This window comes from Gigantopelta aegis, chromosome 7 (assembly GCF_016097555.1).
Source record: "Gigantopelta aegis isolate Gae_Host chromosome 7, Gae_host_genome, whole genome shotgun sequence".
Lineage (NCBI taxonomy): Eukaryota > Metazoa > Mollusca > Gastropoda > Neomphalida > Peltospiridae > Gigantopelta > Gigantopelta aegis.
This window is the reverse complement of record NC_054705.1, coordinates 18,805,083-18,821,845: the sequence shown is the minus strand read 5'-3', so window position 1 is coordinate 18,821,845 and position 16,763 is coordinate 18,805,083. Positions and strand designations below refer to the sequence as shown.

Sequence of the window (16,763 nt, the reverse complement as noted above, 5' to 3'; positions counted from 1 at the left end):
TGTCCGAATAACTCTCCTGAAAAATAATGTGAATTTAAGTTAGTATGGAGTTTAACACCAACGAATTTGGTGGGTTAATTAAGTAGGGTTTCATCTCTCCATTACTGAAAAATAATACAGCATTGAGACAATAGTGTGACTTCGCAGGTGTATTTTAAAAGTAAGATACCTTTGTATGCACGTTCTCAGAGACAGGGCAGAGCATACAACAGTCTTGTTGTACTCGGTGTGTGGGGCACTGTTTGGGAACCATCCTACCAGCTCAGGATACGGCATAAAGAACGGAAACAGACGTAAAACGAGGATTTTTTGCAGGTGGGTCTACATGCAACTAAAATGGAAGTATATTTGCGGTGAATACTACTATAGGGGTGTCACAATACACCAATGATTTAAAATTTGTTTTGTTTAACGACACCACTACAGCGCATTGTTTAATCTAGCATGTTCATCCAAAAGGCATCACAGTAGAAAGTGTGCACACTAACCAGAGAATTATAATACTGCTCCATGCCAGAAGATTTTGATTTACCAGCTGTGGTGCATTGGTTGGAACGAGAAATAGCCCAATGGGCCACCGACAGGAATCAATCCACACATCAGGCTAGCGTTTTAACACTGAGCTACGCCCCGCCTTTATTAGAAGGGTAAGCGCCAACATGTATAATACAGCATGTCATGTTATGGCGCCTAATGTATGCAGAAAAACAGTTTGAAATTACATACTTATTTAAAGTTCTAGCTTGCATATTTGAACAACGTTGAACATCAGTAGGGCCTACTATGATGATGACGCTTTGTTGATGGAACATTTAAATTAGAAACAGACATATGAATTGTGCTATAGAATCATGTTTCATAGATATTTTTCAAGGATTTTACCGGCCTCGGTGGCGTAGTGGTTAGGCCATCGGTCTACAGGCTGGTAGGTACTGGGTTCGGATCCCAGTCGAGGCATAATCCAGATACCGACTCCAAAACCCTGAGTGAGTGCTCCGCAAGGCTCAATGGGTAGGTGTAAACCACTTGCACCGACCAGTGATCCATAACTGGTTCAACAAAGGCCATGGTTTGTGCTATCCTGCCTGTGGGAAGCGCAAATAAAAGATCCCTTGCTGCTAATCGAAAATAGTAGCCCATGTAGTGGCGACAGCGGGTTTCCTCTCAAATTCTGTGTGGTCCTTAACCATATGTCTGACGCCATATAACCGTAAATAAAATGTGTTGAGTGCGTCGTTATATAAAATATTGCTTAATTACATAAGGAAGTCCGATTAGATGAACATGAAGAACGACGTTTCAGAGGAAGCTACTCTTGTAACCGAGCCTTTCATTTTTTCTGCACTTATAGTCCGTAGGTGTCTTCATTAAAAACGAGCGTCCGCCTGATGCGCGGTCGGTTTGGGATCGATCCCTGCCGGTGGGCCCATTGGGCTATTTCCTGTTTCAGCCTTTGCACCATGACTGATATCTCAAAGGCCGTGGTGTGTGCCATCATGTCTGTGGAATTGTGCATATAAAATATCCGTTGCTACTATTGTTTAATGCTATCACTGGAGTACATTGATTTATTATATTAATCATCGGCTATTGGCTGTCAAACATTTGGTAATTTCGACATATATAGTCTTAAAGAGGAAACCCGCCACATCTTTTCGATTAGCAACAAGGGCTCTTTTATATGCACCATCCCGCAGACAAGATAGCACTGCTACTAATTGAGAAAAAATGTGGCAGGTTTCCTCTCTAAGATTATACGTGACCATTTCCAAATGTTTGACATCCAGTAGCCGATGATTAATAAATCAATTAATGTGTTGTAGTGGTATCGTTAAACAAAACAAATTTTAACATCATTTGAAAACGTATGTATAGCTATTTTGAATTATGTCTGTATATTATATTGTACGAAGAATTGTTGTCATTGCTGTAAATACCCTTTGTACAATAATTCTTCATATGATGTCGTTTGATGGCCTGAGTGTACCGAAATAAGGTTTCAAGTTTGACTAGTTTCAAAGTCAAAGGCGGACCAATGAATTACATATAACTCTATAGGTAGTAATGAACTAAATAACTTCCGGCTGGGTCAAAGTTCCAGGTGCACCGAATGTTTGATAGAGAAGTTAACACCACAAGTCCTATGATTAGTGATAATTAAATGTGAGTCTGTTGGTTGTAAAAAAAAAGAAAAAAAGAGGTTTATCTGGGCAATAAATGTGTGCAATTTTATTTCATCTAGTACAACTATGTCAAGTTGCCTTGTGCTTGAAACATGTATTGGGTACCTGTAAAGAACCCCCCCCCCCCCCCCAATTTTGTGCAGAATTATGATAGTTATAGATGCTACCCATTATATCTGAAATGAGCAGCTTAACCCCTATTTTTTCTAATTCACTTTAAGAGTGAGAGGTGGTAGTATTTTTGTTCGTGATGTTTATCCATTGATACGCTGTAAATAGGAGTTGTAGACATATATGTTAGTATTGTCGTATGTGGGTTTTGATTTGGCAGTATACACCCTATAATGCATAATGTTATAACTTATATTAAAACATATTACTGAATTTGAAACCCATACCAACTTAAAAAGCATTTTTACTTAACCTTTCTATGTAATAAACCCCCCAAAAATGTTTCTTAACAAATTACCATTAAATTATATAGATTAGTATAATTTTTAATACAAGGGTGAAGTCGAAAACCTAGGACAGCCAAGTAATCGAGAATACAGTTCAAAGATACTAAAAAGTTAGAACGGCGCGTGCTTTCACTTGGCTGTTCCATCAGCTGTCTTCAAACCGGTATTGAAAAAAATATATAAACAAGTTAAAGGCATATTGTCACATACCATTGACCTATTTGATGGCTCAACAAACAATTACCTGAAAATATATACAATTGATCTGTCTTTAAAAGTAATTTATTCAACCATCTACAAAACCACCACATCCCACTGATTGATGATATTTTGTAAAAATAACTGAATTATGGCGACGGTTCATAATTTAAAATCAATAGGATTGTCATGGATTTGCCTCCATCGTGGTTCAGTTTGGGTGTTACAACAGCGAGGTTTGGTATCCCAAATAAATGTAATTTTCATTTATTATCAAGCTTTGGAGAAATAAGGTCCTTAAATCTGTGACAATATTCCTTTAACCTTTGCAATTGTATGGTCATTTGTAAAAATCAGAGGTATTCATTATAGTTATATGTGTTTGGTCTTCTTTACATTTAACAGAAATGCACATTTTAATATCCCTTACTCAAAATCAATAATTCGCCGCAGAGGACTGCACATGATTAAGAATATGTATTACATGTGAAATGTATTCAGGTACACGCATGTTTGTGACATGCATGTAAGTTATATATTTCAACAACATAAATATTTATAGAAACAGAATATAATATTTTTGGCATGTAAAATATATTCATGAATTTACATATTTATCATATAATAACGATATGCATTCAAGACCTAACAATGACATTTGTTTAAAACATGCATATTTATCATATTTTGAAACAGAATATGTAAAATGTATTTTAGAATTTACGCATTTATTACATAATGACGATATGCATTCAAGATCGAATAATGACATTTATTTAAAGTATGCATACTTATAACATGCAAAATATTTTAAAACAATATACATATTTCTCCTACATGAAATGAACGCGTGCATATTGATTAGTTTCATGATAGTTCCCCCTTATCAAACCTGGCATGAACATACTAAAGAACAATCACTGGTAGTCCTGTCATAGTGGAGCATTTACAATTATATCCAAATGTAATTTATATATATTTAGTGTGCATGTATAATTGAGTTAATTGTTAATGTATCACTTAGTCGTTAGTTAAGACCTGGTGCAAATAAGACTAAATTTTCTTGTCTCCAGTATATTCCAGCTTCTGAAAATGATTGTTAATGTGATATTGATGGTTCTTTGTTGTCAATTAATTTGTATGTACCCAATTGATATATGTTTCAAATTTCAGACAAATCACACTAACGGAAGTAAAGATACCTAGCAACAAAGTTGACAAAACCTGTGAAAAACGGCAACTTTTTGCGTGACAAGCATATTTTATATAAAAAAGACTACAATTATGTGCAAATTAAAATAATACACTTCCTTAAGTGAATATGATATATGCTTACATAGAGTAATTACCGCAAAATGTGTAAAAGATCTCAGAAATCAATGAAATCGGTCAATAAATAAGATTTCTGCGGTACATTTTCGAAAATTAGGTAATTGTCTCCAAGAACCTTTTTCCCCTCATTTTACTTGTTTCGGCATGAATATAAATTAAGATAAATCTGTTATTTGTGCCTAATATGAGTAATTTCATAACAAATGTAGTTATAATGTAAACAACTAGTGTAGTTTATCCTTTCTATGCTTGTCACACACTCTACTCGTATCCCTTGGTAGCATGTAACACCTGTCCCAACCATAACGGTGGTGGTTCTTCCTTGTATACTGTTGTGTAGAATACTATATAGTTACACTATTCTTCCAATTCTCTTGCACACATTTCCTTAACCCATTATTATTATTTTCTCTTACAGTGGGCTTAATTCTCAAAGGCAGTTCCAGACTAAGGACCCAAAACTAGTGGTGTCCCAACCATAACGCTTCTGTCCCAACCATAACGGCAACAATATAGATTACGTTTTAGCAATAATATCACTTTACATGTCTCTAAAAGCTACCAAATTTAATAGCAGTGAATGTTTCACACATGTTTTTGTGTCATAAGAAGATTATAATGTACAATATGTTTTACTCTGAATTGTGTTGAATCACAGAAAATATTTCATTCCAAGAAATGTATTACTATATAACATTGTATAATAAGTTATAGGACATAAACAATGCAAATAATACACGTATTTGCTACACAATGTGGATTGTGAGCACTTCCTTTGAAGCTGCAGTTTGTTGTTTAGTATTGTGTCCCAACCATAACGGTCCAGGGTAACACTAAGGATGTGGGCGTCTGAGTGGCAATGTATGGATAATCATAGATTAAATTTACACTGTTGGTGTTTGATTGAGTAGTTAAGCAGTTTTATACTTCATGTACACATGCATTACAAGTATGTGGGTATCCAATACACATTTAAATTTATTGACAAAGTTCAGTTTATGTTCAGTCATTCGTAAATGTTTTCATTGAAAACACCAAATATTTGATGTATGAAGGTTATGCATTCTAAAATTCATTCAAATGAGGTACCAAACATTATTTAGTGAATAATGTGTGTATATGCTACAAAACATGGATTGTGAACAATTCTTTTGAAGCTACAGTTTGTTAAGGATGTGGGCATTTGAGTGGGAATGTATGGCTAATCATAGATTAAATGGACACTAAGTACATAATTGAGTAACTTTTGAGCTATTGTTATGTTGTTCGGGTATTTAGTTCTGTGAAAGTTTAATTTCATTTGACATTTTGGGAGGTGTTCAAAATGTCACAGTTCTTTGAAATACCACTTCTATGATCACATTTATGTGAGCTTTTAGGAAGCTAAGATTGTTTTAAATGATTGTCATATGAATGTATTATATGTTTTTATGATAACAGTAATAAAATGTCAACTATTAAATGTTAATTTGCTCAAATTGCTATTGTAAAGCATGTGTCCCAGCCATAACGGTGAAATCCTATTCAGAGTGAAATATTCAAGAGCTTATATTCATGCACTTACAAGAGATATCTTCTTCAAATTTTCAGGAAGTTAAGTAACCATGTCCAAAATTATAGTTAAGACATTTTTACTAATCTAAATATGTGCCTTGTTATTTTAATTTTTTTTTCCATAATTCCAGTTTCGATACAAATTTTCCTAGTTCTATACATCTTAGCCACAAAATTAATTTTTGTCATCAAAATATATACTATTCCCCAATTGAAATTGCTGCAAATCGGACTATTTGTTAAAGTTGAAATTTTGGTCAAATGTCACACTTTATTTGCACCAGGGCTTAAGTAGGGTCCAAAATTCAGACCAATTAGTGTGAAATTAAATTACAACAATCAAGAATGATATGGATTTAAATTTTTGCTCCAAGCTGGTACCCAATCTGCCAACAAACGTATCTATTTATTATTATGTCAGAATCGGCAGCAGTTGACAGATTACAACTGTTCTCTTGACAAAATAATAGATATGTGCCGACTAACGACACAATTCACAAACGAGGTTTTAGCCCGAGTATGTTGCCTAGGGAAACACTATTGACAAGAAACAAATTCCCAAGGAAAATTAACACGTAACCATTTGAGTCAGGTCGTATAAAATAGACACAGAGAGACCTAAGACTTAGAGGGATGCTTTCTTGCACCTACCAGTGCAGGCGGTCCCTTCTCCCACCCACCGCAACCCTTTCCTGTCCTGGACGGAGAAGCCGGCCGAGGCTGGCACCTGTGCCCATGACTAACGTGTGCTAAAACAGCTTCCTCTGAAAGTGTACGTTAATCACCAGACCAGACCAGACCAGACCAGACAGAGAGAGTCAAAGATATAGACCCAGACAGCTGAAGCGGGAACCAAAGAAGGACAGCTCTGCTGTTCATTCCCTTGGGGTTTTCAGTCGTAGTGTCAACTCTGTTGTTCACCTAAGAGCTCAGACGTATATATTATCTGTATCATCATGTTGTTAACTTGTTAATCATGTTTTATCTCGGAAAGCAAAATAGAAAATACATCACCAATTTGTGACTTCTGTTCCTTCATTTACATTCGTCAGAAAATAAGAAAAGAAAACTTACTCTGTGTTAGTACTATTACTAATATACAAACTACTTATTTGTTTAGACCAATAGGTACATTTATATGTGAAGTCGAGGTTCACCCACTATACGATGTGTGTTGCCGTCCTCATGTTTGTTGTAGGTCAGACAGGATTTTATCTACCAATAACTCTGTACGTACTGAACAAATATACACATGTATTACGAAGTAAAATATGAAGAAAAAAAAAGCCCGCTGCAGTCATTAGCAGACACCTGCAAATACACTGCATATACAGACACTGATATTCTGTAGAGAAACCTGTACTTACTATGTAATTGTAGTGGCCGAAAAAGCTCTGCTAGTGGGAAACATTTCACAGTGGGTGAAAACACAGGACAGTCCCGTTACAATATGTTAAGGGGTCGATAAATGCTTTGGGGGTAACGGGGCTGTTGTTCTTTAGTTTTGTTTTGCTTGTGGTTTCTTTTGAATTTTGTACTGGTTTTGTAGTAGTTTTGTAGCATTTCGTGGTGGTTTTGTTGTTTGTGGTGTATGGAAATATGTGTGTGGTGTGTGTTTGTGTGTTTGTGTGCATGTTCTTTTTGCGTCTGTGTAGGTGTGCGTATGCATTTGTGACACACACACACACACACACACACACACACACGCAGACGCACACAGATATATAATATTAAAATACATACTTGAAACACCTCACTGAGTATTTTAAAATCAAATTTTGCACAGGTGTCTGAGTTGTCGTATTTCCATATATAATCGATAGAACACGTTGTCTCCATATATAGTGGAGCAATGAAATCGAGTGGTGCTTTGTCTAATAGCCTCTTGTTTTCCTCTCCACGTTTTCACTAGTGTGTCTTTAACCTGACTTTTCTCGTAAAAGTAAGTAGCCTTTCAGTTGTTATTGTTGTTGTTGTTGCTGTTGTTTTTATTGTTATTATTAATTTTTTTTTTATTATTGTTGTTGTTGCTGTTGTTTTTATTGCTGTTGCTGTTTTTATTTTTGTTGTTGCTATGTTTGTGTTTTTGCTATTTTATTGCTGTTGTTTTTATTGCTTTTGCTTTTATTGTTGTTGTTGCTGTTGTTTTTGTTATTGTTACTGTTGTTGTTGTTGGCCCTTAACTTCTTGTGGTTAATGTAGCTAATAGTCAATGATCACTCTAGTGTCAACATATACTACAGTTTACCTTTATTTCAGTACAAGACGGAATGAAAAAGATGAGAGAACTCTTCACCAGTGGTTGTCTTCTCTTACTTTGCTGTATTGAAGGGATGATTAGGGAAGACCCTAGGACTGGTATGCATAATTAACGATATTTAATGCACATTATTGCTTAATATCAACATATATATTGGTATATTAATTAATAATACGGTTCAAATGTGACGGTTTTTATATAAAACGGGCGCATCCATTTTGTTCCATGCCACTGAATCCGCCCTTAGGTGAGCCGGTAGTTACGTAATAGTTAACTGAAAAAAGTACCGTATAAGTCTGTTGATTTTTGTGCTAAATGATGAAACCAGTCTCGGTGGCGTCATTGTTGAGCCGTCCGACATAACGCTGCTAGGTACATGGTTCGCAGCCCAGTATTGGCTCCCACCCAGAGCCCATTGGTATATAGTATCATCATATTTTGTCCGTGAAACAGCGGTAACCTGAAATAATAAAATTACTGTTTAGTTACATGTAGTTAATTGGTCTATTCTTTTAGTTACCCCCACCTGTGATTTTTGTTTTGCGGCAATTGTACCAGTGTCATTAACATCACAGAGTATTGTAATGCATTTTTTTCACCAATCTGAAGCGTCGTGGCATCTCCTAATATTAGTCTTTGTTTAATGGTATGGAGAAAGTGTGGACACTTGTGTTATTAGCAGGTAGTGGATTATGACCCGTGTCAACATATTGCTGGGGGAAATTACTGTAAATAATTCTGTAACACTATTGATTAAGTTGACTGTATCATCTAAAATCACAGAACTGACAAATCACGTAGTCCCAAAGAAAAGAAAATTATCACTTGGTTATCGTGGATGGTCCAGTGGTTTTTGCTGTTGTTGTGTTGTTGTTTTTTAAAGGGACATACCCTAGTTTTTAAACACTAACGCATATTTTTGACTATTATAACCGTTTTTGATAACTTAAATCATACTTTACTTAGATTTTATTGTTTAGATTATTCATTTCCGTACATTCGAAGTGTTTAATTGTGGTCATCCTGGTGTTTTTAATATCAAAATGCATTTCTCATATTTTTAAAAACGCACGTGCGTCTGAGAAGTAACAGTTATGGAGTCGAGTTTTCGTCTATTTATAAAGGGTATTTCACCATTTCAAAGTCACAGACTCCTGTTTCACTCAATTGTAACTTTATCCAAATGCGTTACCGGTTTGTAGATTAACTAAACTTAGTGTTAATTTCCACGGGTTGAAACTAGGGTATGTCTCTTTAAACTTTGGATTTTTAAAGAGGGAAAAATGCTATAACCCCATTTTATTCTGTTAATGTTTAGTTAAATTCCTTATTATATTACCTGGGCATGTACATGTGTAACTTCAGTGGTTGCAAAACAAGGTGTCGCGTGTCGCATGCGACGTTTAGTACCCTCATTTCCGAAGTCTATTTTCGCCACAGTTGCTCAGACTCCAGTTCATATTTTCTTGGTTCTTGTCTGAATGGATAGCTCGGCTTATATGGGTTAATTTCTTCAGGAAAACTTTGAGTTTCCACGAATACAGCGTCCATTACTGCTCATTGCTGTGGCGATTAGCACACACTTACACTGTACATGGAACGCTTGGATATTGCTTATTCCTGCACTGACCAATCACACTCAAGGATAGAAATGTGGGATAACTCCACATGATTATCATTATCACGGATTGCGAGAAGAATCAGAAGAGAAAACAGCCGAAGCAGCATTCAATAGACTCTTTGTTCAAGTGACAGAAACAAGGTAAGGAAATTCTGAATCGCCTTTTTTCTAACGAGACCGATGGTCATCAGTACGTGGAATGTCTTTGTTTTGTTTTTTTAAATAAAACAATTTGATTCATGAGCACACTAGACCCAGTGATTTTCCCAGCGGAAAACGGACGGAATTCCCATTGTGAAACGGAATTTACATTTGGAAACGGAATTACGATTTTCCGCGAAGTTAAAACAAATCAATACTATTTTACTATTGCCACACACAGTAAAACTGAGATTGACCCGTGCACAGTACTATTGGCAAACGCTAGACTGAATTATGCGCCTCATGGTAAACCAAAGGGTCACAATGGGAACCAATCAAATACTTCGCGAACATTAGTGAAACGTTTGCTGGCTGAACTTGGGGCTGGTTTACTGCTTAGTCTGTTGCGCCTGAGCAGATGGGACAGGTATTTTTCCAGGAGTAAGTTTAGCCAGCGGTTTGTCGCTAACGCTTGTCTTGGAACACAGATTTTTACACTACACATTAAAGCGAATGACCATTTCGGGAACCACCAGTCAAAATATGTTTGAAAACGTTTAGCAAAAAACGGCTGGCTGAATGATGGAAAGTTACTTTATTTCCGCTTTGTCATGCGCATACTTCAGTTTGCAGACGACGTTAGACTGTCACAGAGATGAAAAAATAAATGTTTACGTTTTGTGAACCCTAAGCCCCGTAGAATAAAGCAGTGCACTTAATTGTTGGACAATCATGCTTTATGTAGTTATTATAATTGTAGCCTTTGCTCCTGATATGATTTTTTGCTACTGATACGATCACTTTAAGTAACCTAAAGTCCGAACCAAATTGTTAACAACTACGATAAATTACTCTCCTACCTTTAATTACCGTTATATTTCCACCAAATTTTGTCCAGACACAAGTTGTGAAAACACAATTACAGTGACGTAGATTCCACATACGAGACTGTAACGATGTCGCCAGTATCGACTTCGCTGAGATAGCATAGGGCAGTTTTCTGCCGTCTGCCATTTTTTTTTATGAAATATTCTTCAAGAGGGGTGAAAGCCTCCAAAGTATGTGACATTAATATAAAATCAATGATCTCTAGTGGTATCTTTAAACAAACAAAAAATACTAATAAAAACATTAATATGACGTCATCACGTTTGCTTTTATATCATAACATGGTAAGACGTTGTTACATTAAATGATATCCTTTCACCCATCTTCCGTCATCACGTTTGCTTCGAAAAATGTGGGTAAAATCTAACGAAAAATAAAGGTAGGAAAGCAATTTATCGTAGTTGTTAACAATTTGGTTCAGACTTTAGTAAGATGAGACAACTTATAGACTTAGTCACCCAGTCAGATTTCTTGGTTTTTCAAATTGTCTGAATCTGAAGCAACTAGAGTGGTCAGAGTAAGACAGTTTCTTTCTGACACACCTCTGACACAACTTCCCACTGTTTTGTCTAGAAACAGAGAAATATAATACATCATGTGATGTAACACAGTTTGAACCAGCAGCTTTTGCAACACATGTGCATTAAAGATCTGAAATGTTTCTTAACCCGAAAGTCATACTTGTTCTATCCTTAAGCCAACAATTTCACCAACTATATGCATGACAAGTGGACTATATTGCACACTTCTGTGGTAACAGACTCCGGCCAATACAGCCCCCCCCCCCACCCACCCACCCCACCCCACGTGCCCCCATTACTGAGTGTCTGTAGCTCTCGATAAACCCCCAACTCCTACTCTGTCAGTTCCAACGCCTACTAGTACTTCGTTTTGCAACCGCTGCTTAGTAACGGGTGTCCTTAAATTCTGGAACGGGCCGTTAATTAGTTCCCCAGAATCTATATATCTGATCTGGCTTTCAAGGTAGCGATTTACTACAGTGGTAACTAATTATTAACTACAACATCAACGTTTATTTGCATTTACCACAAAATAATACACAAATACAATTATAATTAATTAGTTTGATTTCAGCTATTAAAATAATACCCCTCCCCTAAATTATTAGTACTCGAGTTTTAATTATAAATTAAGATCCAGAAAATCAGCTCAGGCAAACATGCTACCTTTCAGGTGCAAACGAAACCAATAATACAAAACATAACAAAAACTAACGACAAACGAAGAACATATTCTACTAAACAGGTAGGCATAGATAGTACCTTTTGCTATCTCCAAGTAAGACAAAGTACTTGGGTAATTTTAGTTAATATAGTCAACTCAGGACTTCTCAACATGACCCTCTTAAATAATTTATCCTTAATATAATGATAATGAATAAATCAAAGCTCAGTTAATACCCAACTTATTATATACCAAATGGCCATACCGAAATTATTTCCAAATAAACAAAACTATATCCCATATAATAAAATATTAATTATTAAAGAAAAACAATTTCACACAACCTATTTTCGATACAACCTAAATCCGTTTTCACTACATATGTATGTTGTTTAAAAAATCAGGCTGGTCAAACCAAGGTGCCTTTTCTTAAATTACTGTGTTTACTATGTGCATACAGACGTGGTTGACAGGTGACATCATTACTGTGTTTACTATGTGCATACAGACGTGGTTTACAGGTGACATCATTACTGTGTTTACTATGTGCATACAGACGTGGTTTACAGGTGACATCATTACTGTGTTTACTATGTGCATACAGACGTGGTTTACAGGTGACATCATTACTGTGTTTACTGTGTGCATACAGACGTGGTTTACAGGTGACATCATTACTGTGTTTACTGTGTGCATACAGACGTGGTTTACAGGTGACATCATTACTGTGTTTACTGTGTGCATACAGACGTGGTTTACAGGTGACATCATTACTGTGTTTACTATGTGCATACAGACGTGGTTTACAGGTGACATCATTACTGTGTTTACTATGTGCATACAGACGTGGTTTACAGGTGACATCATTACTGTGTTTACTATGTGCATACATACGTGGTTTACAGGTGACATCATTACTCTGTTTACTATGTGCATACAGACGCGGTTTACAGGTGACATCACTTCCAAGCTGCAGTACCAGACGCAATCAAAACCAAACCAAACATGACAAAACAAAATGGCCGCCCCCAATTATCAGGAAATGTCATGTGCTTTACTCACTCTAAAATTGCGCATTTTCAATTTGTTAAACTGTCAGTATATCTTGGTGGTACGGGTATGCATCTTTTCAATAAGGCTCATTTTTTACATGATTCTCCCTTTAACAGTGAAGGTTACACAGCAAGCTGTTCACTTTGTGTCTGTCCCTGCCTCTATGTTGGTTGGTCTGTCTATCTGTCTCTGACTGTGTGTCTGTCTCTCTGTCTGTCTTTTTCTCTCTCTCTCTCCCCCCCCTCTCTCTCTCTCTCCGTCTCTCTCTCTCTCTCTGTCTGTCTGTCTGTCTCTCTCTCTGTCTCTCTGTCTCTCTCTGTCCCTTTCCCTGTTTCTCTCTATATATTATCTCTGTCTCTGTATATGTTTATATGTTTATATGTCTCTCTCTCTCTCTCTCTCTCTCTCTCTCTCTCTCTCTCTTTCTTTATATATCTCTCCTCTCTCAGTTTATATTTCTCTTCCCCCCTCTCTGTCCGTCTCTCTCCCTCCATATCTCTCTCTCTCTCTCTCTCTCTCTCTCTCTCTCTCTCTCTCTCTCTCTCTCTCTCTCCCCGTTTCTCTCTCTCTGTCTGTCTGTCTGTCTCTCTCTCTGTCTCTCTCTGTCCCTTTCCCTGTTTCTCTCTATATATTATCTCTCTCTCTGTATATGTTTATCTCTCTCTCTCTCTCTCTCTCTCTCTCTCTCTCTCTCTCTCTCTCTCTCTCTCTCTCTCTCTCTCTCTCTCTCTCTCTCTCTCCATTATGAAATACTATTTTCCTCACACATCTCACCCGTTTAACCACTTGTTTAAAACGTGATATTTGCCTTACATTTCAGTTCTTTTCCATGGTAGAGAACGCAAAAATTGGGCATTGGGCAAACCCACCCGCCAGTCGACGACTTATAACCCCATGTTTTCGTCCAGTAACGCTGTCGACGGACGACTTTCCAACGACATGAAGTTTCGCTCCTGTATCCACACAAGTTTTGAGAGAGATCCATGGTGGATAGTGGATCTCCAAGTGGTATGGGTGGAGAGGTTTGGGATGGGTTAGAGGTGTGGGTCGGGTGTTTGGTTTTGGGTGGGTCTGCTGGTATAGGTAGGATAGAGTATGGTAAGGTATAGTAGGGTAGGCTGGAGTACGATAAGGTAAAGTAGGGTAGGGTAAAGTAGGGTAGGGTAAAGTAGGGTAGGGTAAGAGTAATATTAGCATCATACTTTAACAAAATATATATTTTTATAATTTTGTTTAGCCTTGAATATATTTATAATATTGTTTCTGTAAACTTCATTGATAGATGTGTGGCGTAGGAATTCAATGTTTCATTGATCAATAGCTAAATGAAGTGACGTAATTTTTCCGGTCTTTAATCTGTGCATTATAAAGTTTTGTTTAGTCATTTTGGAAGTCATCCTGTGAGGTTTTTGTTCATTGATGTGCGGTGTAATAAATAAATACTCGTTCCCTGTGAGATCGCTTAGTACGCTTTCGCTCCTGAAATACGATAAAAACACACTAGTTGTCATAAGCATATTTCCATCATTCTACCCTCAAAATTAGTCGTAATCCATATCAAAATGCGTAGTGATTCGTTTACAAACCAATAATATGTCTGTTTGGCAGTAATGCTAATATGAATAAACGTTGTAATCCAGATTCGGGCATTTTCGTTTTATTAGGGCAAAAGCGCCCCTACAAAAATGTGAGCCCGTACGCATATGCTTGTTGTAGTATAAACGGTCTCACACGGGAACTCGTTTAGTATTCTCTATGTATAATGTTACATATCTTCAACAGACCATCCGTGTGAAGGAAGTTTACATCATGAACCGAGGCGACTGCTGTGGTGGGTTTTTGTTACTTTGTTGGTCAGACACGGCTGAGCGGGGGTGGGTGGGGGTTGCTGGATATGCCTTAATCTTAAGGCATATTGTCACAGACCACTGACCTATTTAATGGTCTAACAAAGTATTACGGGAACAAAAATAATTTTATTTGTTCCTAAATGTACTTTATTCAACCATCTTCATAACCACCATACTCCATTTATCAATAATATTTTGTAAAACTAATTGAATTATGGGAATGGCCCATAATTTAAAAAATAAAATTGCCGACAGGGTTGACATGGATTTCACTCCATCATGGTTTAATCAAGGAGATGTAATAGCTAGATTTGGGTTCCAACAATTAATGTATTTTTATTTATTATCCATTTTTAGAGAACAGTATGCCTTTAAGGCAGAGGTGAATTTTATTCTATTTTTCAAACGTTTACGGTGAAGCTTACCCCCTGTTGAAGCCCAAAATGTCCTAACTGCCAATTGGGACATCTTGGACGGACACCGGTCCGACGCACAGTTTCAAAATGTCCACATGCCTTTATACGGTGTAAACGGATCGCCACGACTGGTATATCAAAGGATTTAGTATGTGCCGTCCTTTCTGTGGAAAAGTGCATATAAAAGACTCTTTGCTGCTACTGGAAAAATGTGACAGGTTTCCTCTCGAGACTACTTGTCAGAATTACATGTACTAATTGTTTGACATCCAATAGCCGATGATTAATTCATTAATGTGCCTCTAGAGGTGTCGTTAAACCAACAAACAATTTGACTGATTTAAGCAAATGTAACAAAGTATATGGCATGTCTTGGCCCAATATGTCCCAGTGGCATCTTGGGCAACTGGGGCATTTTGGGCTTCAACACCCCCCGAACCCGCTAGTAACTTTGCTTTGCGCCCATGATCTGTCAGCCACCCACTCCCATTATCTATTTTCTTCCATCGTGCATATTTGTTGGTGTTGTCTTTACAATAGGTTTCATCTCAGTCCATCCATCCACCCGTCCTTCCATCCGTCCGTCCGTCTAGAATGTCATGTGATATTGAGCTCAAATTTTGTATATAGCTTTATCATGTACTGTTACAGATCTATTTTGACTTTCATAGAGATTTGGGAAGGGACGTGGCGCAGTGGTAAAGTGCTCGCTTAAAGGCATACTGTCACGGATTTAAGGACCTTATTTCTCTAAAAATATATAATAAATAAAAATTACATTAATTGTTGGAAACCAAATCTAGCTATTGCATCACCTTAACTGATCCATGATGGAGTGAAATACATGGCATCCCTCTCGGCAATTTTAGTTTTTGAATTATGGACCATTGCCATAATTCAATTATTTTTACAAAATGTCATTAATAAATGGAGTATGGTGGTTATGAAGATGGTTGAATAAAGTACATTTAGGGACAAATCAAATGATTTTTGTTCAGGTAATACTTTGTTAAACCATTAAATAGGTCAGTGGTCTGTAACAATACACCTTTAATGTGCGGTCGGTTTCGGATTGATCCCCGTTGGTGGGCTCATTTGGGCCATTTCTCGTTTCAGTCAGTGCACCACTACTGGTATATCAAAGGCCGTGGTATGTGCTATCCTTTCTGTGGAATGGTTCATATAAAAAGATCCCTTGCTGCTAATGGGAAAATGTAGCGGGATTCCTCTCTAAATCTAAATGTCAAAATTACCAAATGTTTCAAATCCAATAGCCAGTGATGAATAAATCAATGTGATCTAGTGGCAATCTGATTACAATTAGCTCTACTGATCTACAGTGGAGCTAATTTTAATTAGATTGATCTAGCGGTGTCGACAAACAAAACAAACTTCATGGGGATTCTCTCATTTTTGCTGGAGTTGTGGTCCTCAACTAAGTAGATATGAAAGCAAATATTTCCTATGAATTAGATATAAACATGACACGGCTTTCTTGGATTATGTATAATTTCAGTATGATAATATTTTCTTCTACCTTTATTGTTGGAAACAAATTCATCGACTCAGCTTTGATTAAAGGGACAGACCCTAGTTTTAACCCGTGAAAATTAACACTAAGTTT

At 36.8% G+C, this 16,763-nt stretch overlaps 1 protein-coding gene across 1 annotated transcript in view; it reads left to right on the top strand.

Moving 5' to 3' along the window:
• Positions 1 to 297: 297 nt before the first annotated feature.
• LOC121377446 overlaps positions 298 to 16,763 on the top strand; it is a 34,802-nt gene continuing 18,336 nt past the window's right edge. The window contains exons 1-4 of the mRNA XM_041505433.1: positions 298 to 315; positions 7,985 to 8,083; positions 13,694 to 13,881; positions 14,656 to 14,704. Coding sequence (XP_041361367.1) covers positions 7,996 to 8,083; positions 13,694 to 13,881; positions 14,656 to 14,704 — 325 coding nt within the window. The 5' untranslated portion in view covers positions 298 to 315; positions 7,985 to 7,995. The remainder of the gene's footprint in view (positions 316 to 7,984; positions 8,084 to 13,693; positions 13,882 to 14,655; positions 14,705 to 16,763) is intronic.